The sequence below is a fragment of the Pan troglodytes genome, chromosome 9, assembly GCF_028858775.2.
Source record: "Pan troglodytes isolate AG18354 chromosome 9, NHGRI_mPanTro3-v2.0_pri, whole genome shotgun sequence".
In the NCBI taxonomy this organism is placed as follows: domain Eukaryota; kingdom Metazoa; phylum Chordata; class Mammalia; order Primates; family Hominidae; genus Pan; species Pan troglodytes.
This window is the reverse complement of record NC_072407.2, coordinates 77,180,444-77,208,197: the sequence shown is the minus strand read 5'-3', so window position 1 is coordinate 77,208,197 and position 27,754 is coordinate 77,180,444. Positions and strand designations below refer to the sequence as shown.

General features: G+C 50.4%; 1 protein-coding gene across 10 annotated transcripts in view; it reads right to left on the bottom strand.

Moving 5' to 3' along the window:
• Positions 1 to 27,754, bottom strand: part of SLCO2B1 (solute carrier organic anion transporter family member 2B1) — a 105,723-nt gene that overhangs the window by 23,942 nt on the left and 54,027 nt on the right. For 3 of the 10 annotated variants that reach the window (XM_016921614.4, XM_001174975.6, XM_009423778.5), the window contains exons 2-7: positions 19,686 to 19,816; positions 18,372 to 18,509; positions 16,524 to 16,686; positions 13,065 to 13,298; positions 12,707 to 12,805; positions 9,903 to 10,093 (exon numbers count right to left, since the gene is read on the bottom strand). In XM_016921614.4, coding sequence (XP_016777103.3) covers positions 9,903 to 10,093; positions 12,707 to 12,805; positions 13,065 to 13,298; positions 16,524 to 16,686; positions 18,372 to 18,509; positions 19,686 to 19,766 — 906 coding nt within the window. In that variant the 5' untranslated portion in view covers positions 19,767 to 19,816. Of the gene's footprint in view, positions 1 to 9,902; positions 10,094 to 12,706; positions 12,806 to 13,064; positions 13,299 to 16,523; positions 16,687 to 18,371; positions 18,510 to 19,685; positions 19,817 to 22,541; positions 22,683 to 25,359; positions 25,507 to 25,823; positions 25,966 to 27,754 lie in introns of those variants that run through there. The other 7 variants (XM_063783249.1, XM_016921615.4, XM_009423776.5 and 4 more) reach the window with 6 other exon arrangements.

Here is a 27,754-nt window from a genome sequence, read left to right as displayed (position 1 = left end):
CACTGCGCCCAGCTACACTGCACTTTCATATCCATCATGTCATTTAATTCCCACAATGGTCTGTCTGGTGCAGGGATTATTATTGCACCTATTTTACAGAAGAGGAAACTGAGGCCCCAAAAGGGGGAGTGTCACCCAGGCAGTTATTGGCAGAGCAGGCTCTCAAACCAAGCCCAGGTTCTCTAGTCTCCCTGTGTCAGTCCTGTCTCCTGCTGTGAAAGAGCATGGGGTTTGGAACAGGAGGGGAGTGACAGACCTTCAGGGGCTGGGTGGTCAGGGGTGGCATCCAGGGAGAAGTGAGCTTTGGGGTTTGGGTAGATAGAAAGGGAGAGCAGATTTGAAGCAGAGGCACGGTGGGGGAGGTCTTGTGCAGGACGCAGTGGGGACACCAACCTGATTACAGCAGTGCTTGGCTGGGGTAGGGGCTGGGGCCAAAAGATGGGCCACAGCCAGACTCGGGTGGTTTGGAAGGCCAGGCTGAGATTTGGGCTATATTCTGTGGCTATTGGGAGCCCTATCTGTCCTTAGCTCCTGACCCTGTGTTCTCCACAGATTTCTGCCGCTTGCCCCCTCATCTGTTTTGAGGACAGCTGAGTAATAACGGGCTCCAGAAACAGGAAACGTGCCTCTGCTCAGTGCAGGGATTGCAGTGTGACCCATCTGGGCTGTGTTTGCCTGGGTCAGCAGCCCTGGATGGAGAGGGCTGCTGGAACTTCCCCTCTGGGGGCTCTTTGCTGATTGCTGCAAGCCTGCCGGACACCATGTGCTGTGTGTGGCTCAGCCCATGGAAGGCCCTCCTGTCTGCTGGGCCCCCAGGGATCCAGGCGCTATCCTTGGTGAGAACTAAGTTCCTATTAAAAGAAGGCTTTGTCCAGGGGCTAGGGTCCCTGACCCACAGAGCCAATGTGGACTCTGGGGTGATATGGAACCCTCTGCCAGCCTCGGGTTCCTTCACATATCATGAAGGGAAGCAGCCACAGGGATGAGAGATCTGCTTAACTTCCTCCCACCCCATGAAAGAGAGTGTTTTTCAGCAAGAGCTGAGTTTCCATGAAGAATGAAACACACTTCCAGCTTTCTTTTTTCTTTTTTTTTTTTTGAGGCAGAGTCTTGCTCTGTCACTCAGGCTGGAGTGGTGCAATGATGCAATCTCGGCTCACTGCAACCTCCACCTCCCAGGTTCAAGTGATTCTCCTGCCTCAGCCTCCCAAGTAGCTGGGATTATAGGCACCCACCACCATGCCTGGCTAATTTTTCATATTTTTAGTAGAGACAGGGTTTCTCCATGTTGGCCAGGCAGGTCTCGAGCTTCTAACCTTAGGTAATCCACCTGCCTCAGCCTCCCAAAGTGCTGGGATTACAGGTGTGAGCCACGGCAACCGGCCCTGGCTTTCTTTTAATGAGATTCATGCCACTGGCCATGCTTCTTTTCCCTTTGGCTACCAGAAACCTCAGAACCAAATAAATGGCTCAATGGTATCAACTGAATTAATCTTTATGGGTCCATGCATTTATGTTTTTCTCTCTCATTCTGAAAACCTTTCGCTCTTATTTATATTTTTCCTGCTCCTTAGCCTTAATTGATTGGTTTCACCATTTACTAGCTATGTGACCAGGTTACTTAATCTCTGTTACCCAAGTCCCTCTGGTATAAGATGGGGGTAATAACTATATCTACTTCACAGGTGGGTTATGGGGACTAAATGAGATCATCCATACAAAGGTCTTAGAACATTGCATGGTACAGAGTAAGCAATAAATGTTAGCCTAATTCCTACTGTTGTAGTACTGTACCTTTGTGTGGTATGAGCTGTCTCAAACCTTTTATAGACTATAGTGCAAGTAGGATATAGAAAAGCATATGCAAACACAGTGGGATATCATCTCACACCTGAATGTGTATAGATACCATATAATATATTAAAATAGAGTAGAATGTCTATTATAAAAAATATGATAGATAACAAGTGCTGGGGAGGCTGTGGAGAAAAGGGCACACTTGCACCCTGTTGGTAGGGGTGTAATTTAGCACAGCCATCATGGAAAACAGTATGGAGTTTCCCCCAGAAGTTAAAAATAGAAACTTCGATCTAACAATCCACTACTGGGTATATATCCAAAGGAAATGAAATCAGTGTATTAAAGAGAGACAGAGCTGGATTTATTATACACTTAAAAATAGCTAAGACACTTTGGGAGGCAGAGGCAGGTGGATCATCTAAGGTCAGGGGTTCGAAGCCAGCCTGGCCAACATGGCAAAACCCCGTCTCTACTAAAACTACAAATATTTGCCAGGCATTGTGGTGCATGCCTGTATTCCAGCTACTTGGGAGGCTGAGACAGGCAAATTACTTGAGCCCGAGAGACAGAGGTTGCAGTGAGCCAAGATTGCGCTACTGCACTCCAGCCTGGGTGACAGAGAGAGACTCCATTTCAAAATAAATAAATAAAAATAACTAAGAGAGGGACCAGGGCCAGGTGTGGTGGCTCACGCCTGTAACCCCAACACTTTGGGAGGCCAAGGCAGGCAGATCACTTGAGGCCAGGAGTTCAAGACCAGCCTGGCCAACATGCAGCCTGGAGCCTGTAATCCCAGCCACTTGGGAGGATGACGCAGGAGAATTGCTTTAACTCGGGAGGTGGAGGTTGCAGTGAGCCGAGATTGTGCCACTGCACTCCAGCCTGGGTGACAGAGTGAGACTCTGTTTCAAAAAAACAAAACAAAACAAAACCAACAACTAAGAGAGTATAATTGGAAGATTTGAAACACAAAGAAATGATACATTCTATTGATTGGTTATACATTGAAAAATAAATTAAAGAAATAAGAAATGATAAATTCTTTCTTGTTTCTTGAGGTGTTGGATACCCCATTTACCCTGATATAATTATTACACATTGCATGCCAATTCAAAATATCTCATGTAGGCTGAGCACAGTGGCTCACGCCTATAATCCCAGCACTTTGGGAGGCTGAGGGGGGTGGATCACTTGAGGTCAGGAGTTGGGGACCAGCCTGGCCAACATGGTAAAACCCTGTCTCTACTAAAAATACAAAAATTAGCTGGGTATGGTGGCGGGCACCTGCAATCCCAGCTACTCAGAAGGCTGAGGCAGGAGAATTGCTTGAACCCTGGAGGCGGAGGTTGCAGTGAGCCAAGATCGCACCACTGTACTCCAGCCTGGGCAACAGAGAGAGAGAGACTCTGTCTCAAAAAAAAAAAAAAAAAAATCTCATGTATCCAATAAACATACACACCTATGCACCCATAAAAATTAAAAATGAAAACATTTTTAAAAAGAAAATGAAAAAACACAAATTTTCAAATAAAAGAATGTATTTAAATGAAAGAAAGGAGAGAGATCTGCACTCTCAGGCTTATTGCAGCACCATTCACAGTAGCCAAGATATGGATTCAACCAAAGAGTCCATCAATGGATGAATGGATAAAGAAAATGTAGTATGTATACACAATGGAATACTATTTGGCTTTAAAAAAGAAGGAAATCCTGTCATTGTGAAAACCTGGGTGAACCTAAGGACATCATGTTAAGTGAAATAAGCCAGGCACAGAAAAACAAATACTGCATGTTCTCACCTTGGTGTGGAATATAAAAAAGCCAAACTCATAGAAGCAAAAAGCAGAAGGGAAGTTACCAGAGCAAGTTGTTAGTCAAAGGATACAAAATTTCAGTTAGACAGGAGAAATAAGTTCAGGCAATCTATTGTACATCATGATGAGTCCAGTTAATAACAATATATTGCACACTTGCAAATTGCTAAGAAAGTAGGTTTTAAGTGTTCTCACCACACACACAAAAAGATAAGTAAGTGAGGTAAGGCATGTGCTGAACAGCTTGATTTATCCACTCCCCAATGCACACATAGATCAAAACATCATGTTCCACCATAAATACATATAATTTTTACTTGTCAGTTGAAAAACCAAATTTAAAAAATAAAAAAGTTAAAAAACATGTAAAAAAGAAAAGCATACAAGTTTAGAAAAAAGGCACTTTTTCTCTTAGTTTTCCCCTTAAGAGCTGGCCTGCTCGGAGAAAGATGCCAAGAACAAGCACTCCTGTTTACTGCGCCTGCGCTTTGGCACTGAACTGCCCACCTCACCACTTTGCCTCACTTCATTCTTATAAAGACCCCGAGATGCAGATGTTATGGTTATACCCATTTTACAGATTTCAGAATTAGTAAGTAGCAGAGCCTAGCTGGTATGGTGTGGCCACCATATTGCATGGTAGACGCACCTGACAGTACTAGCTTCTTAAGCATACCCTGAGAATGATTGGTCTAAACAGAACTTGCATTTGGAGTTTTTTTTTTTGTTTTTTTTGTTTTTTTTTTTTTTTGAGATGGAATCTTGCTCTGTCGTCTAGGCTGGAGTGCAGTGATGTAATCTCGGCTCACTGCAACCTCTGCCTCCCAGGTTCTAGTGATTCTCCTGCCTCAGCCTCCCAAATAGCTGGGGCTACAGGTGCACGCCACCACATCCAGCTAATTTTTATATTTTTAGTAGAGACGGGTTTCACCATTTGGTCAGGCCAGTCTCGAACTCCTGACCTCAAGTGATGTGCCCGCCTCAGCCTCCTAAAGTGCTGAGATTACAGGTGTGAGCCACCACACCCAGCCTCATTTGGAGTTCTGAGCTAAGGAATCTGGGAGTGGCCAACCCAGAAATTCATTTCTTATTTATGAAGAACATCTGAACCCCTGGCTCATCCCATGAAACACAGGCTATATGAAGGATCAAGGCCCTTTGTTTTGGGTTAAGTGAAGGTTGCCAGGTGGAGGGTGCCATATAATTTGCATGGTTTTTACAAATGGTAGTGATTCTCTGTCCAGCCCACCACCACTGGACCACCCTGTATGTAAGTTCCCTCAATAAACCCTATGTCTTGTTTGCTGACTCCGGGTCTTTTCTTCAGCCCCTCGAGCATGGTGCCATCCCTACTGAAGTCAGCAGGCCTCCAGCATGACATGTGTCTAACCCCTGCCATGTCTAGCCCTGTCCCTGCCACTGCAGGATGCCTTAGACACCAAGGAAGCTTGCATGGTGCCTCTTGGGCCTGATCAGCTACCTTTCATCCCTTCTTTAGCCTCAGCCTCCTCTGACAAATGGCAGTATTGGACTAGCTCAGCTGGTTTTTAGGAACAGAACCCTTTTCCCAACTGAAATCTTATTCTTTAGATTTAGTCTTTAGACAGGTATAAAAACACAAAATAGTAGAACTACTTGGACTGAAGTGTGTGTGTGTGTGTGTGTGTGTGTGTGTGTGTAGAGGGGTGGAAGGCCCTTAGCCCTGCTCGGTGATGCCCCTCCTCCTCCTCCCTGTGGTGGTACCCTTGGGGTTCTGGGGGTTCAATTCGAAAAACCACTCAAGCAGATTGCCCCAACAGGGCCTCAAGCCTCGTCGATGTTAAAGGAAGCTCTATGTGCAGACCTGGTGGTCTGGGGGAGCCCTTCCTCAGCCCTCTGGCGCCAGGACCTGGCTTTGTACAGACAGGTGCAAGGGCCCGTGGTGCTGTCCAACCTCTGGACATGTCTTTAACCCTCTATGGGCCAATCCCTCCATCAGTGAGATGCAGCAGGGTCTAGACGCTGTGCCTGCAAAGCGGAGGCACTGGGCACTAGGAGGCCTGCGCACCTCAGAACTCACAGATGCTGCCACGGAGACACAAAGTCCCAGGGAAATGGAGGCCTCCTGGCTGGGCAAATCCCTATAGACCAGCCCTAAGTCCTGGGTTTTAAGGACCATTGCCACCTCACACTCCTGTCCTCCATCCCTGACTATTCTCCCAAAGAAGAACATGGAAGTTAACGACTGGGAGGCAGTGGACATCACAGGCTTACAGACTCTTAGCCAAAATTGCAGCCATTTAGAAATGTGGATTTGGGGAGTCATAGACCATTCGAGGCACAGACTTTTAGCATAATGTAAGTACTTGAGAAGCTCTATTAGGAACACAGACTTTAAAACCATATAATTTTAGAATCCCAACCTCTCAGACATATTCCAGAAATAACAGACAAACAGACTCCTGGTCTCTATGGTCACAGAGTCCGGTGGTGCTCAGAGCCTGGAGAGGGACAGGGGTCCTCATGGCACAGGCTTGCCTGCCAGGAAGTAGCTCTCTGGGCCCCTCTGAGCCCCTGACCCAGTCCCAAGGGCAGGTTGTCAGAAGGACCAGAGGGCATGGCAGGCACAGGAGAGTTGCTGGCTGAATGGGAGCACCACTACCACAGGGACAGATGGGGACGAAGAATCTGTCAGGGAGCCCTCAAGAGACCATCTTTACCCCACAGACCCTGCAGAGCCATCTGCCAGGAGTCCTTGGGCCTAGCAGGACCTTGGGGACTGGCTGATTGTAGACAGGAAGACTGAGGCCTAGAGGGAGGTGAGGCCTGTCCTGGGTCACTCCTGTGAGGGTCTCTTGGTAGCACCTGAACTCTGAGGCCACAGATACAGCGACAGAGCCAAAGGCAAGAAAGTAGGGCTCCTGTCCCCTCCCATTCCCTGCATGGCCTCCCCCAATCCCATGTCCTGCTCTTCTCTGTGGGGACTGCTATTGCCCCCTGCCCCCCAGGCAGAGAATCCCATAATCATGGCCATGGGAGAAATCTAAGCTGTCATTTGTCATCCCCTGTCTCTCTGCATCTGGCCTTCCTTCACCTTCTCAGACCTCCTCGGGGCAGGGGCTGTGGAATGCACCCCTCTTTTCCCCTGTGAAAATGCTCACATATTTCTCCAGAGACGTGAGTCATTTAGAGGAGATGGCTTTGAACCTGTCAGAGCCGACAGACCTTGTCTGATCTGCTGCCCATTAGACAGATAGAGACACTGAGGCCAGAAACCTTCTCGGGGGCACATAATTCTTGTATTACATACTGCCAATCTCCCGGATACCTTTAAAAACAGCATTTACTTCTAAGAGGGTATTTAGGGGACCCCTGAGCCCTGAGCCTGGGAGGGGACGCCTGGTGAGATTTCAGAGTTAGCTCTGCCCTTCACTTTCTCCTCTTGCCCATTCTCTCGCCCGGCAGAAGATACACATTCCATGTCTGGGGGCCTGGACTTTCTGGCAGCCAATTCAGCCTCATTGGGCCTTTGCTCCTGGTTTATTCAACTCCTCATTGGTGGCCCTCCTGGGCCAGGCCAACTGGCGTTACTGCAAGCAGACCCGGCCAAGGCAGCCTCAGGGAGGTGGAGGAACAATTCCTCCCACATCAATATTTATTGCCTGAGAGCTGCTGGAAGCAGATCATCATGTTCTCAGCCCTTGTTTCTTTTTAAAGAACCTCTCACCCCCTTCCCTCCCCACTCCCCATCCCCAGTGTGCTGACAGAATGAATCCAGACAGCCAGACAGGTTCACAGCTGGGGAGCCAGGGTTTCAAAGCATCATAGAGACACAGCTCTTAAAATCTGAGTCTGTGAATCACAGCAGCTCCGACTCAAGGACTCGTGCATTCTCAGAATCTGAGGCGCACAGGATATTGCTCCAGGAACCTAACCTCAGCATCTTACACAGCAGCACAGAATGGGGAAGTGGCTTGCTGCTCAAGGTCACATGACTGGCATGTGACAGAGCCCAGCGTGGTCTCCCACCCCTAAACTTTGCTTCTGTCACCTATCCCACCTGTGGCTCAACTGGCATTCTTCTCTGTTCAAATTTAGGACTCAATTTGGAGATCATCTGTAACCAGCAATATAGGCTCTCTCTCTTTCCTTTATAAACATCACTCCACCTTTAAGTTCTAGGAATTTCATCTTCTCGAAACTTTGGCCTGAACTAGGCAGAATCAGAAAGGCCCATCTGTAGTTCCAAACTGTCTTCTTCCCCTGAAACTGCTCACTCCCTGGCAGCTGCTTCCCCCTGCCTCTGAGACAGCTGCACCCAATCCCAGCATCAGCCCAACTCATCACTGTCTTGGGGACATCCCATAGCAGGGCAGCTATGTGCAGTCCCCAACCTGGGTAGCTCCCAGATGCACCTCTATCCCCTCACTGCCAATGCACGGCTTCCACCTGGCCTGGACCACCATCAGAGCTGTCTCATTTCTCTCCCCGCCCCCACCCTCTCCAAACATATTCAAATGCATCAACCTGCCACAGAAATGCTCTTGCAGCAAAAACATTCAACAGGATTTTTATAAATTGTCCCTTTGAAATTAGAATTACTTAGCAACAAGTAAGTTACTTAATTTATGATTGTCTATGATTTCTCAACAGCCACCTCCCATACTTGAAAAGGAGGAAATCTAAGGCACAAATTTTCAGAATGTAATGAAATGTGTATAAGTATTAAAAAAATTAATGAACTTGACATTACTGGCTTGTAATTAAACTTTTAGGCCTGGCACGGTGGCTCACTCCTGTAATCCCAGCACTTTGGGAGGCTGAGGCGGGCAGATCACCTGAGGTTAGGGGTTCGAGACCAGCCTGGCCAACATGGTGAAACGCCATCTCTACTAAAAATACAAAATTAGCCAGGCATGGTGGCACACACCTGTAATCCCAGCTATTTGGGAGGCTGAGGCGGAAGAATCGCTTGAACCTGGGAGTTGGAGGTTGTGGTGAGCCGAGATCTAGCCTGGGCAATAGGGTAAGACTCTGTCTCAAAAAATAAAAATAAATAAATAAACTTTAAAAATTGTTTCTATTTTGTCATTTTCTTTTTAATTTGAAGCCAATTTGTTGTTTTTCAGGCCTCGTGTTTTTGTGGGTATCTGAAAAACTTGGAAGTCCCTGGCCCAGAATGGCTATCCTGCCTGGTGGCTCACATGATCCTGTCCTCTCCTACCAGTTTTGTGACCCTGGGCAAATCCCTCCACTGGGCTGGGCCTCTGTGTCCGCTTCTGAGGAGAGACCCACCTGCCCCAAGAGCAGAGGAGGAGGATTCTAGATACCCCTGGAGCATCACACCGGTTGTGACTTGTCCGTGAGTCTGTGTCCTCCCTAGACTGTGCCCGCTGGAAGGGTGGAGGCCACGGACTGATCTTCAGATCCAGCCTGGGGCCTGCACTCCATGCATGTTTGTTCCCTTCACTGTCCCCGAAAGGGCCAGGTTTATTTCTACAGCCAAATCCTTCATGCAGGGTGCTTCTGTGCCTAGAATCTCTGTTCCTCTCTCCTTTCTGTGCTTCCACAAATCCTTCAAAGTCCAGCTGAAATCCCTCCTCTTCAGGGAAGTCTTCCCAGACGATCCTACCCACCCTCCCAATTCTTAACATTCCTATGGCACATTCAGAATTTACAAAAACTTTAAGTGATGAGCACAGAGGCCATATTGTAGTGGTTAGTATGAGGGGCTTGGGCTCAGAAAGGTGCGGGTTCTCATCCCAGTGCTGCCTTGCTTGCTGGCTTTGTGATCTTGGGTAAGTCACTTTCCAACACTGGCTCTGGGTCTCCTCAGCTGTGGAGACAGCAGGTGATATTCACTGTGCAAGGCTGTCAGAAAGATGTGATGGAGCCCAGGCAGAAAGTATAGTGCCCAGTGGGGATGCAGTGTAATTTTTTTTTTTTTTTTGAGACGGAGTCTTGCTTTGTCGCCCAGGCTGGAGTGCAGTGGTGCAATCTCGGCTCACTGCAACCTCCACCTCCCGGGTTCAAGCGATTCTTCTGCCTCAGCCTCCTGAGTAGCTGGGACTACAGGCGCCCACCACCATGCCCGGCTAACTTTTTGTATTTTTAGTAGAGACGGGGTTTCACCATGTTAGCCAGGATGGTCTCGATCTCCTGACCTCGTGATCCGACCGCCTCAGCCTCCCAAAGTGCTGGAACTACAGATGTGAGCCACCACGCCCAGCCGAAGTGTAATGTTACAAAAGAGAACAAGTGGGTGGTGCTGGAGCCTGGACCCAGTCAGGTGACATGGAGGGAGCTTACCTTCCTGGCAGGTGAGTCTGTGACTGCTAAGACCTTTCGCCGAAACTGAAGCTCACGTTTTTCCTTGGGCATTTCCTTGGGGAAGAAGAAGTAGGGGATGGCAGCCAGGGCCACTGCACCGGCAGCGATGAGGAAACCCAGCCACCAGGCACCCACCCATCGGGGGTCCTTTATGGTCAGGCTGATACCACCTGGAAGAGAAGAGCATGGTGACATTAGGGTCAGGATGATAGGCTGTCACTTCTAAGCCGCCATCCTGGGACTGGCCTCTGAGACATGAGGTGGCCCAGGCTGGGAGTCAGGAGACCTGAGTTCCAGTCTGCTCTGCCAGGTGTGTCTTGTGTGACCCTGGGCAAGTCCTTGGCCCTTTCCGAGCCTTGGCTTCTTCAACTACCAAGGCAGTATAGTGCAGTGGTCAAGGCCATGGACTCTAGAGGTGGACTGCTGGGTCTGAATTCCATTACTAACTCATAACCTTGGGCAACCTACACAACCTCTTTGTGCCTCAGTTTTTGTCCTTTGTGAAATATAGATATTAGTAGCTTCCAAATCATAGGACTGTTGTGAAAATTAACGAAATAGATGTGAAGCACTTAGAAGAGTGTGTGCCATATAGGTACCTGCTCCTCCTCCTCCTCCTCTTCCTCCTTCTCATTACTATTGTGATTATTATTCTTAAATGAATGTTTAGGATTACTGTTGTGTTTCTCAGACCTTCATGATGATTAATATCCCCAGGGATGTTTGTCAAAAATACCTGGCCTTACTGAAGACCCACTTAGAATGACCACAGAGTGGGGTGGGAAGGTGACCAAGGAACCTGTACCTTTAACAAGTTCCCCAGATGATTTTGATCCCCAACTAGGTTTAATTGGGACTAGATTATCCCAGGTGTACCTCCTGGCTGGAACACACAAAGCTCCCGTCATACTTCTTAATCACAAGGCTGAGTTGTGTACATTTTCCTTCAATTTCCACAGCATCCAAAAATGCTTCATAAAAATACAAATGAGCTGGGTGCAGTGGCTCAAGCCTGTAATCCCAGTACTTTGGGAAACTGAGGTGGAAGACTCATTAGAGGCCAGGAGTTCGAGACCACCCTGAGCAACATAGTGAGGCCCTGTCTCTACAAATAAATTAAAAAGTTACCCAGGTGTGATGGTGCACACCTGTAGTCTCAGCTACTCAAGAGCCTGAGGTGGGAAGATTGCTTGAGCCCAGGCATCCAAGGCTGCAGTAAGCTAGGATTGTGCCACTGCATGAGGGGCAGAGTGAGACCCTGTCTCAAAACAAAAACAAGAAAAACCAAATGCTCCTTGATGTACCAACCCCACATACAGAGCTGGTTCCCCTGGTGCTTGATCCTAAGCTCCTCCCAGGCAGGGACCAGAAGACTCAGTTGGCACTTAGCAAACGCACCTGTAAAGCTGGGGATGGGTTTGGCTTTTGCACTGATTAGACTTGATTCTCTCCTTACTTGTTATCTCCCCTGCCTCCATGTCAGGCTGGTGAGAGCTCACACATGCACTTCTCCAACCCGTCCGCTTCTCTCTTATCAGTCTGTGCCTGCAGCTGGCATGATCTGCCCACCCCGTGAAATCCCCCATGGAGAAGGGAGTTTCGAGGTGGCAGGTCGGTCCACAGAAATGTCACATCTGCCTGTGGAGATACCCCGTCTGCCTGGACAATGTCAACAGAGTCAGAAAACACACCCCCTTGCATGGAGCTGAGGTGTGTCCGGGAAATCTAGGGAACCCCTGACTCCCAGGACTTTTCTTTCAGGGGAGGGAGGGGTCGCAGCCAGAGCCCACACTCTGGACCCAGCCTTCCAGAAGGAGAGTGGGCGGGGCGGGGCTGTCCCTGGTGGCTGCTGTTCAGAGCTGCGCAGATCTGTTCTGGCTGGAGGCGCTTGTGGGCAAAAGCTGGGGAACGAGAAGCAGCATCTGCATGTCCATTCAGCCACACACACGTCACCTGAGGCTCCCAGGACCTGGCAGAAAGTCTGCAGGTGAGAATGGCAGGAGGCACATCTGGAGCTGCTTGGTGTGACGAGTAGGGAGCTGGGATGCCACAGTGACGTGCTCTAACAGGAGTACGCTACTGCTCTCCAAGGACTCCAGAACCCTGGAACCCCCAACACCCCTCCCTCCTGGCCACCTTCAGACCAAGCGTCAGTCCAACTCCTTGGCCCACTCTGACCACTGCCTGGACCAGAAACTACTCTTTCCCAAATGGTGCCCCTGGCAGTTTCCTAGACTCTGAGCTGGTCAGAACTAGAAGGGTTCTTAGAGGTCACAGTAAATGTCCCATCTGAGAGAGGCCCAGGGTAATACTTTGAGTCACCAAGTTCTGCTCCAAAAGTTCTCTCCAGTGTGCACTGTCCTCTCTGTTTAACTCAAGTCTTGTTTCCCCCTAAAAACAGGGGCTCCCTACAGGCAAGAAAGTACGCTCTTCCACCTGCCCCACAGCATGTGTGAGCAGGGGGCTGAGGGCCTGTTGAAGGTGGGGTATGGAACAAGGCGAAGACTCCCAGTAATAGTAGTGATGGCAACCACGGTTCCTAATTTGACGGCACTTTACAGTTTATCTCCACCAACTCACTGGACTCTGATCACAGCTTTAGGAGACAGACAGGACAGAGATTATCTCACAGATGAGAAAGCTGAGGTTCAGAGAGGCTAAGAGACTTGCCCAAGGTCAGTGGTGCTGCTAGGATTTGAACCGAGGTCCCCTGACTCAATGTCTCCTATGAGAGTGGCAGTCAGTTAGTTAGGGTCTAGCAAACATGTGCTCCTGAGGCTCACCTTCTGGCATCTGGTTAATGTCCACATAAAGGCGCAGCATGAGGCTGCCCAGCCCAAAGGCCAGGCCTGGCCCCATCATGGTCACTGCAAACAGGATCCCTACAACACAAAGCCTGAGTTAGGATCCTCTGGCCCTGGCTTCCCTCTGCAGACCAGTGCTTGCCCAGTCTCTGATGGGCAAGAACACTCTGTCTCCCCTGGTCAGGGATGGGGAACTCTCCAGGGCTTCCCTGGACCTTTACTGGCCAGATGGGGCAGGGGGCAGGGATTCCATCTCCAGCCCCAACCCTGGGTCTCTCTTCCTCCTAGTTGAGCCTGGCCTGACCCTCAGAGGCCAAGGGATGGCACTAGTCCTCACCGAGGTAGAGGGGCGAGTTGCTGTTGTGGGCAAAGTCATCGATGTAGGAGATGCCAAAGGGCTGAATGGGCACCCCGCCCACGCCCAGCAGGGTCTGTGCCACGAACATGATCCCCACCACACTCAGATGCTGGGTTTCTGTGTAGCTTGAGCAGTTGCCATTGGAGGGGGCCGAGGCTGGGGCCGAGGTTGTGGGCAGGCACAGGGAAGCCTTGAAGTCCTGTGGCATATCCTCTGAGAGACGACAATGAAAAAATATTATAACAATAGCTAAGACTTAAATAGCGCTTACCCCGGGGGAAGGTATACACTAAGTGCTGTGTATAAAAATAATTTGAGCCCCACAACAAACCTCAAGGGTGAGTGCTCTCATTTTGCCTGTTTCATAGGTGAGGAAACTGATGCTTAGACAGCAACTAGTAAGGTGACAGGGCCAGAATTGGAACTCAGGAGGTCTGGCTTCAGAGTCCATGCTCTTAAACTGCTCTACACCACCTTTCTGAGCTGAGGCATTTGCAAGTGCCATAGCAACGGTGGCCCCTGGGTGGGGCGGGGTGGTCAAAGGTGGTGTAGTTTGAACTGGGTCCAGAAGAATAAACACAATTTTCCAGAAAAAGAGGGAGGGGAGGGGTGTTCCAGGGAGAGGTCACAGTACAGGCAAAACCCAGGGACTTGAAAGGGCACCGTGCCGGGAGAATGAGAAGCTCAGAATGGCTAGATCACAAAGTATGAGGGCAAGGCCAGGGCTGAAGGCACGGTGGAACAGGGTGGGGCAGCTGGGGCTGGATTGTGGAGGGCCCTGGGGCCCTTGGCATTCACTTTGGGGGAGGGTTCAGTGTCAGCTTGGGACGCAGATGCAGAGTACAGAAAAGAATTTCTTAATTTAGTACCTGACATTTGTTCCCTGGAGCTCACCAATATTTGGTGAGCAAACTTGAGGAGACCCTCACACTATTATTATCCCAAATGTGGCTGTAGAAGCAGCCTTCTCTCTGCAGCCCTCCATTTATGGAGCTGGGACTCTGAGCTGTGTCAACCCAGCACGGAGAGCCACTCCCTTGGGCTGCAAAGAGCCATGTGAACCAAGGTCAAGAACGTGAAAGAAGCCTTCCACGGAGGCTGCCTGGGACTTGCTGTGTGACTTTGACAGAGGCCCTTACCCACTCTGGGCCTTGGTTTCTTCATCTTTCAAATGAAAGAAAGAACAAAATTTGGCCAGGCGCTGTGGCTCATGCCTGTAATCCCAGCACTTTGGGAGGCCGAGCAGGGTGGATCACCTGAGATCAGGAGTTTGAGACCAGGCTGGCCAACATGGAGAAACCCCATCCCTACTAAAATACAAAAATTAGCCGGGAGTGGTGGCACATGCCTGTAATCCCAGCTACTCAGGAGGCTGAGGCAGGAGAATTGCTTGAACCTGGGAGGCAGGGGTTGCAGTGAGCCAAGTTCAAACCACTGCACTCCAGCCTAGGTGACAGAGTGATACTCCATCTCAAAAAAGAAAGAAAGAAAGAAAGAAAGAACAAAGTTCTCCAGATAAGGAATTCAGAAGTGGAAGAATTCGGCAGTTCAGAACAACAGCTAAGGCAGGGCTACCTGGGTGTGTCCTTGGGGCAGTTCCTCCCCTCTCTGAGCCTTGGTTTCCTCACTTGTGAGGAAGTAATGATAATCCCTGCCTCCTGGAGTCGTGAACATTAAGAGTGGTGGGTGGTGAGTGTGCCTGGGCATGGGGCCTACTAGACGTTAGATGCAACAATTATTAGAGAGGTCATGTCTGCCTTCCCCATCCCTGTGTCCCCAGTGCCCTGCAGAGGGCCTGGCACAGAACACAACTTCATCAGTACTGGATGAAGAGTAAGTGAATGGAATAGCCTGGAGAGTCAGAACAGGAGGGGAGTTTGGAGATCCCCGAGTCTCTCCCATTCTTTGGGCTGATGTAAAGACGGAGGCTCAGACAGAAGGGCTTTGCTTGCGGATTCAGGGGCACCTATTGCAGAGGGGTTTGTATGGTAGTAAGGATGAAGAACATGCATGACCTTGCACAGAAAAAGTGAAAATGTAAAGTGAAAATTCTGTACAAAGAAATGTGAGGAAGTATTATTTTCTGGTATTCCAAGCAGTTCTCTTGACAAGTTTCCACGCAGGCCTAGAGAACGACTCTGCATTCTTCATGCACGTGCTGAGCTTTCCCATTTTCCTGCCTCTGCACCCATGCCCTCCCCTCCACCTGCAACTCCCACCTTCTCTCTAAGCTGCAGCTCAAGTGCCACCTCCTCTAGCCCCTCCAGCTCCCTCCAGTTGCCAAGGTCCTTCCCCTATTCAGGGCTCTAATGGCCTCCTCTGGCCACCTCCCAAGGTGCTGGGCTCTATACCTTGTAGCAGAGTTGCCCGTGCTCATGCCAACCCTGCGCCCCACTGGGTCACGTCTGCTTCATCTTCTCTCCCCTATCCCTGGCCTCTGGTCTGGTACAGAGTGGGACTTCAGAGGTGTGAGCTGGTGGGAGGAGGAGGGAGGAAACCTGCTCTCTGACAGTCTTATTCCCCTAGAAAGGCTTCCTCCATGCCAGGCTGGGGTGTGGGCTCCTCCCACCCCTGTGCTTCCCTCCTCACACAATTGTTTTTTGTTTTATCTGTCTCCTCTCCCAGGCTGGGAGCTCCCTGGAGTAAAAAGGACTGATTCCCCTGAGAGGCTCAGGCACGAAGTAGGCAGCATTAAGAGTTTGTTGCGTGTCCCATTGGATGGATGAATAGATAAATAGATGGATGAGTAGTAGGTGGATGGATCGATGGGTGGATAGATGATGGATGAATGGGTGGATGGACAGATGGGTGAGTGGGTGGGTGGGTGAGTGGGTAGGAGAGGGAAGGAATAAAGTGAATGATCAGGTTGTTAGGGTCATTCTGTAAGAGACATCCATTTGTCAAGTAGGGCCTCGACAAAATCCCACTGGGCTGAACATGGCTTCACCATTCCTGTCCAGAATTCTTTCATTTTTTAAATTTGTTCATTCACTCATTCATTCTTTCTTTTCCCAATGTCTTTTATGAGGATTAAATGCGTGACTACACATTAAGTGCTTAGAGCAGTGTCTGGTGCACAGTAAGTAGTGTATGACACTATTATTATTACACACGCAATTCCGGAGGGTCTACTGCATGCCAGGCCCTCAAAGTAGGCTGTGTTGTAAATTCACCCCCACCTAAAAAAACCCACAGTGACATACAAGCAGGCCCTCACCCCTATGCGCAGGGCCTACTTCCTACCCCACTCCCCAGGTCTGCCAGAGACCCACCTGGGCTGGGGCTTGGGGAGCCGGGTTGGGGGGGGGACTAGCAGCTGTCCTGGGGTGTTGAGGTTTTGGGGTGTATCCTGCCGGATGAATGCCTGTGGGGTGGGCCCCAGCGCAAAGCAATGCAGAGGCTAACGTCCCACTCCTGCCCAGCCCCTGCTGCTCTTACCAGGGCTGGTGCTGTCGTAGCGGTATGGCTCCGAGATGAAGTGCGGGAGAGTCATGAGCAGGCCCGCCAGGGCCACAAGGATAGCCCCATAGCCAATCATTCGGGGTCGGTGCACCCGGCTGCCAAAATAGCTCACAAACACAATCAAGGCTGTGTTCCCCACCTGCAAAAGGACGAGGTGACCCATTAAGGTGGAACAGTTCCCAGGGCTGGGGGCCTGCACTATCCTTGTCTCTATGTCTAACTTCCGTATGCCCATCTGAATAATGGACTGAACAAAAATCATCTGGGTCCCTCTCCTGGGTCCCCCTCGGAAGGGCCGCACGGCCCCCTTAGGGGAGAGAAATGAGGGCAGAGTGGAGAAAGCTAGGAGTTCAATTCCATTTTTGAACACAGATTGGACCCCATGTTAGAACATGGGGAAGGATGGGCCATCAAATGAAGGGGTTTCGAGTTTCAGGAATGTCATAAACAAAGTCTAAAGCCAGGTCGAGGCTTGAATTTTTTTTTTTTTTTTTGAGACGGAATTTCTCTCATCGCCCTGGCTGGAGTGCAATGGTGTGATCTCAGCTCACTGCAACCTCTTCCTCCCAGGTTCGAGCAATTCTCCTGCCTCAGCCTCCCAAGTAGCTGAGATTACAGGCATGCGCCACCATGCTCAGCTAATTTTTGCATTTTTAGTAGAGACGGGGTTTCACCATGTCGGCCAGGCAGGTCTCAAACTCCTGACCTCAAGTGATCCACCCACCTCAGCCTCCCAAAGTGCTGGGATTACAGGCATGAGCCACCGTGCCTGGCCCAAGGCTTGACCTTTTGAGCCTTAGGATCACAATCCTAGGATGTGAGTTCAGGAGGTGACTTCAGTGCATGCAGGGCAGGGACAGTCTCTGCCACCATGAGCAGGGAGTGCATTGGCTCTGCTGCTTATTGATTGGTGACCTTGGGTGAGTCCCAGACACTCCTCGCTGGGGGAGTGGAGCAGTATCAGCAGGGGAGCCAGGGGATGGCTGACCCTGGAAAGGACAGCCATACTCCATAGTGGCCGTATCCATAGATAGGGCCCTGAGGCCCAGAGACAGGGGAGTGACTTGCCCAAACTCCCAGAGCAAAGTAAGGACTTTCCCCTCCCACCTATGAGGCGGGTGCTGAGGAGGATCTGGGGACACTGCAGCTGGACGGCCTTGGGTTGTGAGAAATATGACACATTACCAAGGGGGGAGAATTTCATGGGAATCTGCCCTGGGGACAGGGGAGACAGACAACTTCCTTCAGGGTAAAAACATCTGGCGGGGGAAGGACTGAAGGACTGGGGCACAGCTGGACTCTGATCTCCAAATCCACCCAAAGCAGCTCATCTCCTCCTCCCTGTTTGGCTGCGGGCCCCACAGACCTGTGAATCCCCAGGCAGTTCTAAGGACGGACACCCTGCGCCGCGGTATCCCTCCCCCCACCATCCCAAGGCCCAGAGGTTCTGCTCTTGATGCGATTTAAGCCTCTCTCACTACTGTTGAAGTGGCTTTCTTTGATTCCTTCCTGGGACAGGCAATAGTTGGGTGCCTGAAAAGGTAAAGGACACAAAGTGGGAGTGGGTGGATATGGGGACCCTGGCTAGCTCCGAAATATTCCAGGACCCGACCCATTAGAGGTTCCCAAGGGGAGACAGCCAAGTCCAAGTCCTAGAAGACAGCTGCAAACGCTCTGAGGTTTCAGGCAGGCGCTGGGACAGGGGTTGCCTGAGGGCACTGGGAGGGGAAGGCCTTAAGGCGGGGTAGTGAGAGGGGAGGCTGGTGGAAGGTGCGGTGCAAGCCTCCCTCAGTGTCCACCCCTGTGGCTGGGTGGGGCCTGTACCTCGTTGAAGGAGGCCAGCAGCCCCGACGTCTGGCTGGAGAGGCCGAAGCGCTTCTCCACTGTGGAGATGGAGCTCTTTAGGTAGCCGGAGATCATGAGCTGCGCCAGCTGCAGCAGGCTGTGGCACAGAACGAACAGCTGTGGGGGGACCCGGAGGCAGGCAGAGGTGGGCGGTGCAGGGGGAGACAAAGAGGCAGAAGGAGGCAGAGGGAGCAGCAAGGAGTAGAGATGGGGAAACAGAGTCACAGAAAGAGACAGAGGGCGGGAGAGTAACCAACAGAAGAGAGACAGAGAGAGACCAAAGGAGACAGGGAGAGGAGGAGGGAGGGGAGAGAAAGAGAGAAAGGGAAGAAAGGCCAGAGGAGGTAGGGGGCAGAGAGAGATGGTTACTGGTGTAACTCACAGCTTCTCACACAGGACTAAAAACTAGAAAAGCTATCCTGGGTACACTCCAGGAGCCTGGGGGCTATTGAAGAGCCACAAGACCGAGAGTAGGGTCTTCCATGGCCAGGAATGGTGAGAGCCCCTCTGACTCTCAGAGCCCCCCTTGGCTGGGCTGGACTTTCCTCCCAGTTCCACCATCCTGCCCCTCTCTCAGAGAAGCTATCTCAGATTCACCCAGATCCTTCTCCATCCCACCCCCACTAGTCCTCTCCCAGAGTGGCACTGTGAGGCCACCTGCACACACTGAACCCCACCCCAAACATCCCAGCCTGCCTGGAGTCTCCTCCTGAAACTCTAAGAGAATTCCTAAGAGAAGAAAAACTTCAAAGGATTAAAAAATAGAGTATTTATGACAGAGCTTAATATATTCACTCTGTTCTGAGTCTCAGTTTCCTCATCTGTACAATGAGGACAACAGCCCGAGTCCCCAGGGATATTGTGAGAACTAAATAAGATCACGTGTGAGTGGCACCTGGCACAGCGCCTGGCACCCAGTGGGCTCCAGTGGACATTGGATGTTCACAGCTGCCCTTGATGGAGCTAGGACTCCCAGTATCCACATAGGTTCGGGATCCCCAGGGCACTTCTCTGTTTCTCTGGGAAAGTGGGAAACAAGGGGTGCCTCATCCTGTACTACTCCAAGAACACCCCTTTCCTCTCTGGGAGGAGCGAACATATACTGGCCACCTTCCATGTGCCCGAAACCCAGCTGAGTGCTTTCGCAGATCATCCCTTTGATCCTCACAGCCACATATTCTATAGATGAGGAAACCGAGGCTCAGAGAAAGTCTTCCTTGGCATTACACCGCCAGCACGTGTCAGAGCCTGCTCTTCTAGACTCGGAGGCCCCTGCCAGGCCCTGAGAGGTACCTTGATGTTATGGAACACACTTGGTCGCACATCCTGAGGGTCTCGGCTGGCTTTGCCTCCAGGTGTGTTTTCTGTGCCCATTGTGGCTTTGGTTTCCTTGTCTGGTACCTGGGGTACCTCACCCGCTGGCCCTGAGGGACAGAAAACCAGGGAAAGAGAATAGATAGAATCCCCGAGAATGGCCCTGACCTGATTAGATAGCCCTAGACCTCAGAACCAAGGTCTTTCAGGAAGAAGAGTTCTTAGTGGTTGATGAGAATCTGAGAATCAAAACACCTTCAGCCTTCCTCATTCTTAGGTCACAGTTCTGGAAGGGACTTTCCTAAAAGGGTGTGTATCCCTGTGCCCCTACTGATCAAACACCTACTGGGTACCTATTTCACACTTCACTCTGCTCCCAGAAAAACTTCCCTTCTAGGGAGAAGCTGCTGACCTCTCTACACAACACACCTGCAGGTAGTGGCCCCAGCAGTAGGGTAAGCCGTGAAGACTCTCAGCCTGCCTTGGGTTGTGAGACATCCTGTGCTCTTGGAGACTGAGTCTGGGCCTGGGACTGTCTGGCTCAGTCTAGGATCAGAGATCTGGGGCAGGTGCAGGGTCAAGGCTAGGTGCATAGTCAGGGAATAAAGGCTTTTCTGGGGTGTATTGGAGTAGATTTCAACCCCTGCACAGGGAACCCCTGTGCATGTCATCACAGAGCTAACCAGCCAATCCCCAAATCACACCATCAGACCATGTTGCTGGTCAGGGCAGAAAGGGCCCTCTGAGCTCGTCTCATTTAACACCCTTGTGGACAGAGGCCCATGGGGTGATAACTGAGGACACAGAGCTGTCTTGGACCCTTGGCCTCCCTTATGCATGTTGGCTTTCCTCACATGGTAACTATGGTAACCATCAGTATCTCACTCACTGCAATGAGAAGAAAGCTGAGCCCCTTCAGAGGCATCTCCCAGGGTCTCCTGAGCTCACTCTCAGTGGGGAGCCCGGAAGTCCAACCTTGAGACTCCACCCCTCTATTTAGACTGAAACCACCTGCTCCTCCTGGCAGCCCAGGCCTCCTTGGTCTTCCTCCCCTTCTGCGGCTCCACTTCCTGCCAGAAGCCTCCATTGTTTCATGTCCCTCTCACCACCGGCAGGAGTTTCCTTTCACTCAGCATGCTTTCTGGAGCCTGAAAATTGACCTCAGGATTCCTCTGATCTGGGGGACTCTCACTCTATCTCCAGGGCTAAAGACAAACTCAGGGAGGGGGCTATGGTGGCCCTGAACCACCACAGGTGAAGTTTTTGTGCTCCTCTTACAAGGTACCTGGGAGCCTGAGGATTTTTAAAATTGAGATGTAATTCATAGCTATAAAATCCACCCTTTTAAAAGTGCACAATCCAGTGGGTTTTAGTACATTTACAAAGCCGTACAACTATCTCCACTATCTAATTCCAGAATATTTTCATTCACTCATAAGAAGTCCCGTACCCATCTGTAGTCACCCTCCATTCCTCCCTCTTCCCTGGCAAACACTCATCTACTTTTTGTCTCTATGAATCTGCCTATATTCTGAACATTTCATATAAATGAAATCACACAATATGTGGCCTTTTGTGACTGGCTTCTTTCACTTAGCATAATGTTTTCAAGTCTTAGGTATTAGAAGCATTCATGTACAAATTTGTATGTAGACATACATTTTCAATTCTCTTGGGTGTACACCTAGGAGCGGAATTGCTGGGTCATATGTTCATATACAATAATGCTATGTTTAACTATGTGAGGAACTGCCAAACCATTTTCCACAGTGGCAACACCATTTTACACTCCCTCCAGCAATGTCCCAATTTCTCTACATCTTTGCTAATACTTTGATTGTCTGCCTTTTCAATTATAGCCATCCTCATAGGGTAGAGGTGGTATCTCAGTGTGGTTTTGGTTTGCATTTTTCTAATGACTAATGATATTGAGCATCTTTTCATGTGCCTACTGCCATTTGTATATCTTGCTTTGGAGAAATGTCTATACAAACAGGTTGAGGAATTTGGCTGAGGAAATGGAAGTGCATGTGGCTAGGGAGGAGTCCCTCTGCGGGGCATAAACACTCAGAGGAAGCAAGGAACTGTTGAAACAAAACTGACACCTGACGAGGAGACGGGAAATTGGCCTAGGGAAGAGGAGTGTCATGGGACACTCAGTGGGAGTCACTTTAAAGGCAAGGAGGAAATAAGGCAGTTCAAAGCAAAGGCTCCCAGAGGAGGTGGAGGGGACCATTTCTGAGCCTCAGCTCCTCTCACCAGCCGCAGTGGGTTTCCTGCTGTAGTCTGGGCTCCATGCCACAGGCTTTCTGTGCACTGGCCCATGAACCCTCTCCACAGCTCTGTCCCTTTGGTGTCTTATTATCTCTATGCTTCTGATAAGGACACCCAGGCTCAGAGGAACCAGCTTTGCTGGTTAGCATTGGTCCCAGGACTCAAGCCCAGGTAAGTGTTAAACTCAACATCACTCAATGCTCCTTGTACAAGTTTGACAGGGGGAAGAAGCACGGTGCTTTTCTCTGTCTTGGCCCACCCAAACCTAGCCAAGTCACTTCATAGGTAGCAGTGCCAGTCCACCAAGGGGCCAAGCCAACCAGGTGAGAGAGCGGGAGCTGAGGCTGGGAGCAGAAGTCCTTGACCTGGAGCCCCAGCTCTGAAGGAAACCCAAGGAATGGATGGGGGAGAGGGGTGGAAGCCTGTGGGCCAGCTCAGAATGTGAGGCCCCCGCCTCCAGGCCAGGCCCTGGACCCTCCACTTAGCTTCCTGGGTATACTGGAGGCATCCTTGCTGTGCCCCAGCCTGTCTAGCCCCAGTTCCAGCCCCCTGGCCTCTCACCTGCCCACTCATGGAGCCTGCTCACCTGCCTCAGGTGAGGTCCCACTCCAGCCTCACCTCTGGCTCTCCCTGAAGCTTCAATCCCAGCCTCTTCTGCCAAGGCTCAAAGCCTTCCTGGGAGAACTTTATCCTTTAGAGATATGGCTGTTTGTGGAGGGCAAAGTCCACAGCCTGTGCCTCTGGGCAGGGGAGGGAAGCACTGGCCACATTCCTCCGGGTTCCGAGAGGGGCACGAGTCATGTATTGGGGGTCAGCTGGTAACTGAATGGGGCTTGTCAGGCAGGCTGTCCACCCCCTCCGAGCCTTTCCTGTGGGCTGGGGTCTCTGCTGACGCGCTGACAGCAAACCTTCGCCTCCCTGACTCAGGGCGGAACTCCCCTTGGAAGGATGGTCCAGTCCAGGACTGCGTGTCCTCCTGTGGAAGGGCACTGAGACCCTGCCCTGTGCTGTGGGGCCTTTGTCAGGGGCCACCCCTGACAGGAGGATGGGACGGCCATGGGACTGAACCTGGGCTGGGCAGGCGGTTGCCTGCGGGAATGAAGGGACCTGGGGCAGGGAGCCAGGCCCTAGTTTAAAAAACCCAGTCCCTCTCTCTCCCAGGTGGGCAGCTAAGTTTTGGGGTCCCAGGTAGGCCAGGTGGCTCCAGGGGCTAGGGACCCACAGCCCAAGCTGGCCCACAATGGGTCTGTGTGCCTGACTGTCAGTCGGTCACTTGGCTGATCACTCATGCAGGCACATCGTGTCCACCTGCTGGTAAGCCAGCCAGCCAGCGGGCTACTCTCTTTCAGGAGAGCTGTCCGTTCAGGCCGTCAGTGAGCCACCTGCCTGCAGCTCCTCATAAGACAGTCAGACAAGTTCCTGAAAGTCTGTCAGCCACAAACTTCGTTTCCCAGGTATCTGGTCAGTCAGAGACTCACCCTTCAAGGGGCTGCCCTTCATGGGTACAGTCAGCCTTCTCCACACCACCTGAGTCTGGGTGATGAGGAGCAAGGTTTCAGAGACCAGCCTGACTGCAAGGACCGCCTTCCTTTACCTGTTCTCTGTGGGAAAGGCCCAGGATTCTGCCTCCTTTGGCTGCCTCCCAGCTGCAAAGGACAGATCTCAGGGAAATGTGAGGCTGAGAATAGGCTTTAAGGCCTCAGACCTGGGTTGGAATCCCAGATGTGCTACAAGCCCACTGTGTGAGCCTGGGCACATCCCTGAGCTTTCTGAGCCTCAGTTTCCCCATTTGTAAGGTGAATATAACAGTATTTACTGATGGAATTCAGGGCACACTATTCTCCAAATATGGCACCTTGGCCACATTTGAGAAAACAGTAGAAGCAGGTCATAAAACCTAGGATAGTCACCCCACTCTGACCTTCTCCCACCTTTCACCCTGAAATAGGTCATAAGATTCTCATTTGAGAGTTGCTGTCTTTGTACCTGGAGAAAAAAAAAACAGCCTTAACTTTGAAGATGCAAGGACACAGAGAAGAATCTGAACAAACAGGCCTTGCTAGGTTCCCCTAAGTGTATCATCATTAGCTCACACACTCTTCGTGCAATACTTCCACAACTATATACTTCTTCATCAAACTTGGCATAAAAAGTCACAAGTTTTTGACATTTTAGGCGAGATGATTAAAAAATAATAAACCAGCCTGGGCAACATGGTGAAACCTCATCTGTACTACAAATGCAAAAAATTAGCCAGGTGTGGTGGTGCATGCCTGTAATCCCAGCTACTCGGGAGGCCGAGGCAAGAGGATCACTTGAGCCTGGGAGTCAGAGGTTGCAGTGAGCCGAGATCATGCCACTGCACTCCAGCCTGGGCGACAGCATGAGACCCTGTCTCAAAAAATAAATAAATAATTAATTTAATTTAATTCAATATAATAAAAACTAAAAAGTTTAAGAATACACACGTTTTCCCATTTCTTTGGGTCTTCATTTCTGAAGGCCCCTGTGTCATGTAAAACTTATATTAAATAAATTTGGGCCAGGCGCAGTGGCTCACGCCTGTAATTCCAACACTTTGGGAGGCCGAGGTGGGAGAATTACCAAGCCCAGTAGTTCCAGAGTAGCCTGGGTGACATGGTGATACCCCATCTCTATGTAAAAATAATAATAAGTAAATTAAATTTTTAAAAGCCAAATAAATTTGTATGCTTTTCTCCTGTTAAGCTGTCTTTTGTTATAGGGACCTCAGCCACCAGCCTAGCAAAGAGTGAGGACAAGAAATCTCTTCTCCTCTATACGACCTCAAAGAGGTAAGGCCTTTGGGGCAGCTGGCCTGGCATATAGGTGGCCCTTGCTCTCTTTTCCTGATAAATATTCAAGCACATCTGAGGCAATCGGGACCAGCTGGATCCATCCCCTTCCACACACACCTGGTCTTCCTCCAGGTAAACCCCTCCATCCTGACATCGCCATTCATCCATCTCTGGATCATCTCTCTCCCTCTCTGGGCTAGGAGGCAGTGATACAGGCTTGAAGCCCCCAGCTACCATGCAGAGACTGTAATCCCTCCTTCCTGGTGCAGAAAGCATCTCCTGAGGATGAAAGCCATCTATCCCCACATTCAGCCTGACAGCTAAAAAACCCAAACTGTACCTTACCGTCTACATTCATTCACATGATGGTATTTGCTATTTCACTGTCTTCATTAGCAATATTTTTCCTCTTCCTAGACTGTCCGTCCAAAGCAAATGGTTTGATTGTTCTTTAGAGAAACTTCCTGAAAGATGGATCAGCCCTTCAAGGGAAGAGGCTGTGGCCATCAGATTCTCAGACTCTCTCCCCACAAAATCCAAAACCATTGAATTGAGATTCTTACCCATCTCCATCTCCATCTTCATCTTGAGTAGGGATTGGGTAACATAAGGCTGAGACCTACTGAGCTGCATTCCCAAAGAGTTAGGCATTCCAGGTCACAGAATGAGATAGGAGGTCAGCACAGGGTACAGATCATAATGACCTTGCTGATAAAACAGCTTGCAGTAAAGAAGCCGGCTAAATCCCACCAATGCCAAGATGGCGATGAGAATGCCCTCTGGTTGTCCTCACTGCTACACTCCCACCAGCACCATGACAGTTTACAAATGCCATGGCAATGTCAGGAAGTTACCCTATATGGTCTAAAAGGGAGGCATGAATAATCCACCCCTTGTTTAGCATATCATCATGAAATAACCATAAAAATGGGCAATAAGCAGCCCTCGGGGCTGCTCTGCCTATGGAGTAGCCATTCTTTTATTCCTTTACTTTCCTAATAAACTTGCTTTCACTTTACAGACTCACCCTGAATTCTTTCTTGCACGAGATCCAAGAGCCCTCTCTTGGGGTCTGGATCCAGACCCCTTTCTGGTAACATCAGCAGCAGATGCTGGGCAATCCATTCCTCATGATAATGGCAGACACCTCCCTCCAGAGGTGTTGGGGTGGGAGGCAGACAACTTCAAGGCCACAAGCCCCTGCCTTGGGCCCTTCCTACCTCCTAAGTTGCTTGGGGTTCCCTGGGCCTGCAGATCCCCCTGCCAAGCTCCTGCAGCCCAGCTCATCTCTCATCTCTCCCTCCATAAAACCCCACTCCCAGGCCAATTTCTGCCGGTCACTTTCTTGCATTACTTATGTTTCCCTCTTATCTGCCTGACTAGGCAATAAACTCCCCCAGGGCAGAGGTTGTCTTGTACTCCCCCAGTCCTGGTGGATCATGTTAGTTCCCTGCTGAAAGCCTCTGGGTGAGAAGACTTTGGATTCAAATATTTGTTTTGTCATATCGTAGCTATGTGACCTAAGACATCTGATTTAGCCTCTCTAAGCCTGTTTTCTTCTCTGTAAGTGAGTGAGCAGTGTCTATCTCCCAGTGTTTTTATTAGGATTAAAGGAAAATGTCCTATGCCTGGTATACTGTGGTCCTCAACAATGGTTAGCCCCTCCCCAACTCCCAGCTCCATCTGCAAACCGTGAGTACAGGCTCAGTCCCAAGGAGGTCAAGGCTAGTGGAAGCCAGTCCCATCCCACGTACCCCCCACCCTAGTGAGCATTATTCTCTGGCTCCAATAGATTCTTGCCATTCCCCAAATTCATCATGTTCTTTTCTACCTCAAAGCCTTTGTACCAGCTGTACCCCCTCAGCCTGGAGTGTTCTTCTTCCCCAGCAAACCACTTATCTTTCGAGGCCTGGCTCACGCCTGGCCTCGTGGTGGCTCACACCTGTAATCTCAGCACTTTGGGAGGCTGAAGCGGGCGGATCACCTGAGGTCAGGAGCTTGAAACCAGCCTGGCCAACATGGTGAAACTCTGTCTCTACTAAAAATACCAAAATTAGCCAGGCATGGTGGCGTGTGCCTGTAATCCCCACTACTTGGGAGGTTGAGGTATGAGAATTGCTGGAATCTGGGAGGCCGAGGGTGCAGTGAGCCGAGATTGTGCCATTGCACTCCAGCCTAGGCAACAAGAGTGAAACTCCGTCTCAATAAAAGAACAAGATTGTTGAATTGAACTAAACTAAATGAAGGGGAAGAGAAGGCTGGAGCACGGGGTCTGTGGGTGGGGACTGCGGTGGTGTGCATGAGTTGGGATGGGGGCAGCATGAGGGCCCTGAATGCTCCAGTTCCTTGTTCGGCCTGGCCCAGCATTCTGGAGGAGAGAGAGTCAAAGGCAGGAAGGGGGCATGTCTCCAGGCATTGGGCTTGGCTGTCATATTTGGGAAATTCCTCCCAGCAGGACCTTGGGTGGTCTGCTGGGAGGACAATAGCATGCTTGAGGTCCAGCTTTGTGAGACTCCAGCTGTTGTTTCTTGAAGGAGATCTGGCAGGGTTGTGGAGGGGCCAGGCAAACTTTCTGGTGGTTTCCCAGCTCAGTCAGGGACCCTGAGCTGAGACTTTCTGTTCCCAGTTGTAACCCTGGCTACCCCATCTAGACCCAGGATGACCTAAAAAAATAGCAACTAGGGCCTGGAGGGAGAGTCTCTCTATGCCTAAAACAAGGAGCCAGAGGCTCAGAGATAGGCAGCTATGGCTCAAGGCCATGCTCTCTGTTCCCTCCATGTGGTCCCAGCTAATCTCTCTCCCTGCTTAAATTGACCCCTTAAGGGGTCCATGTTATCCCATCTCACTCGGATCATGAAGCTCTAGTGCTCCAAACACAAAGTGACCCAAATGACCGTCTTCAGGCTGTTTTGGCACCAGAGACCCTGGGGTCAGGGCAGGCTTCCTGCAGAGCCAGCT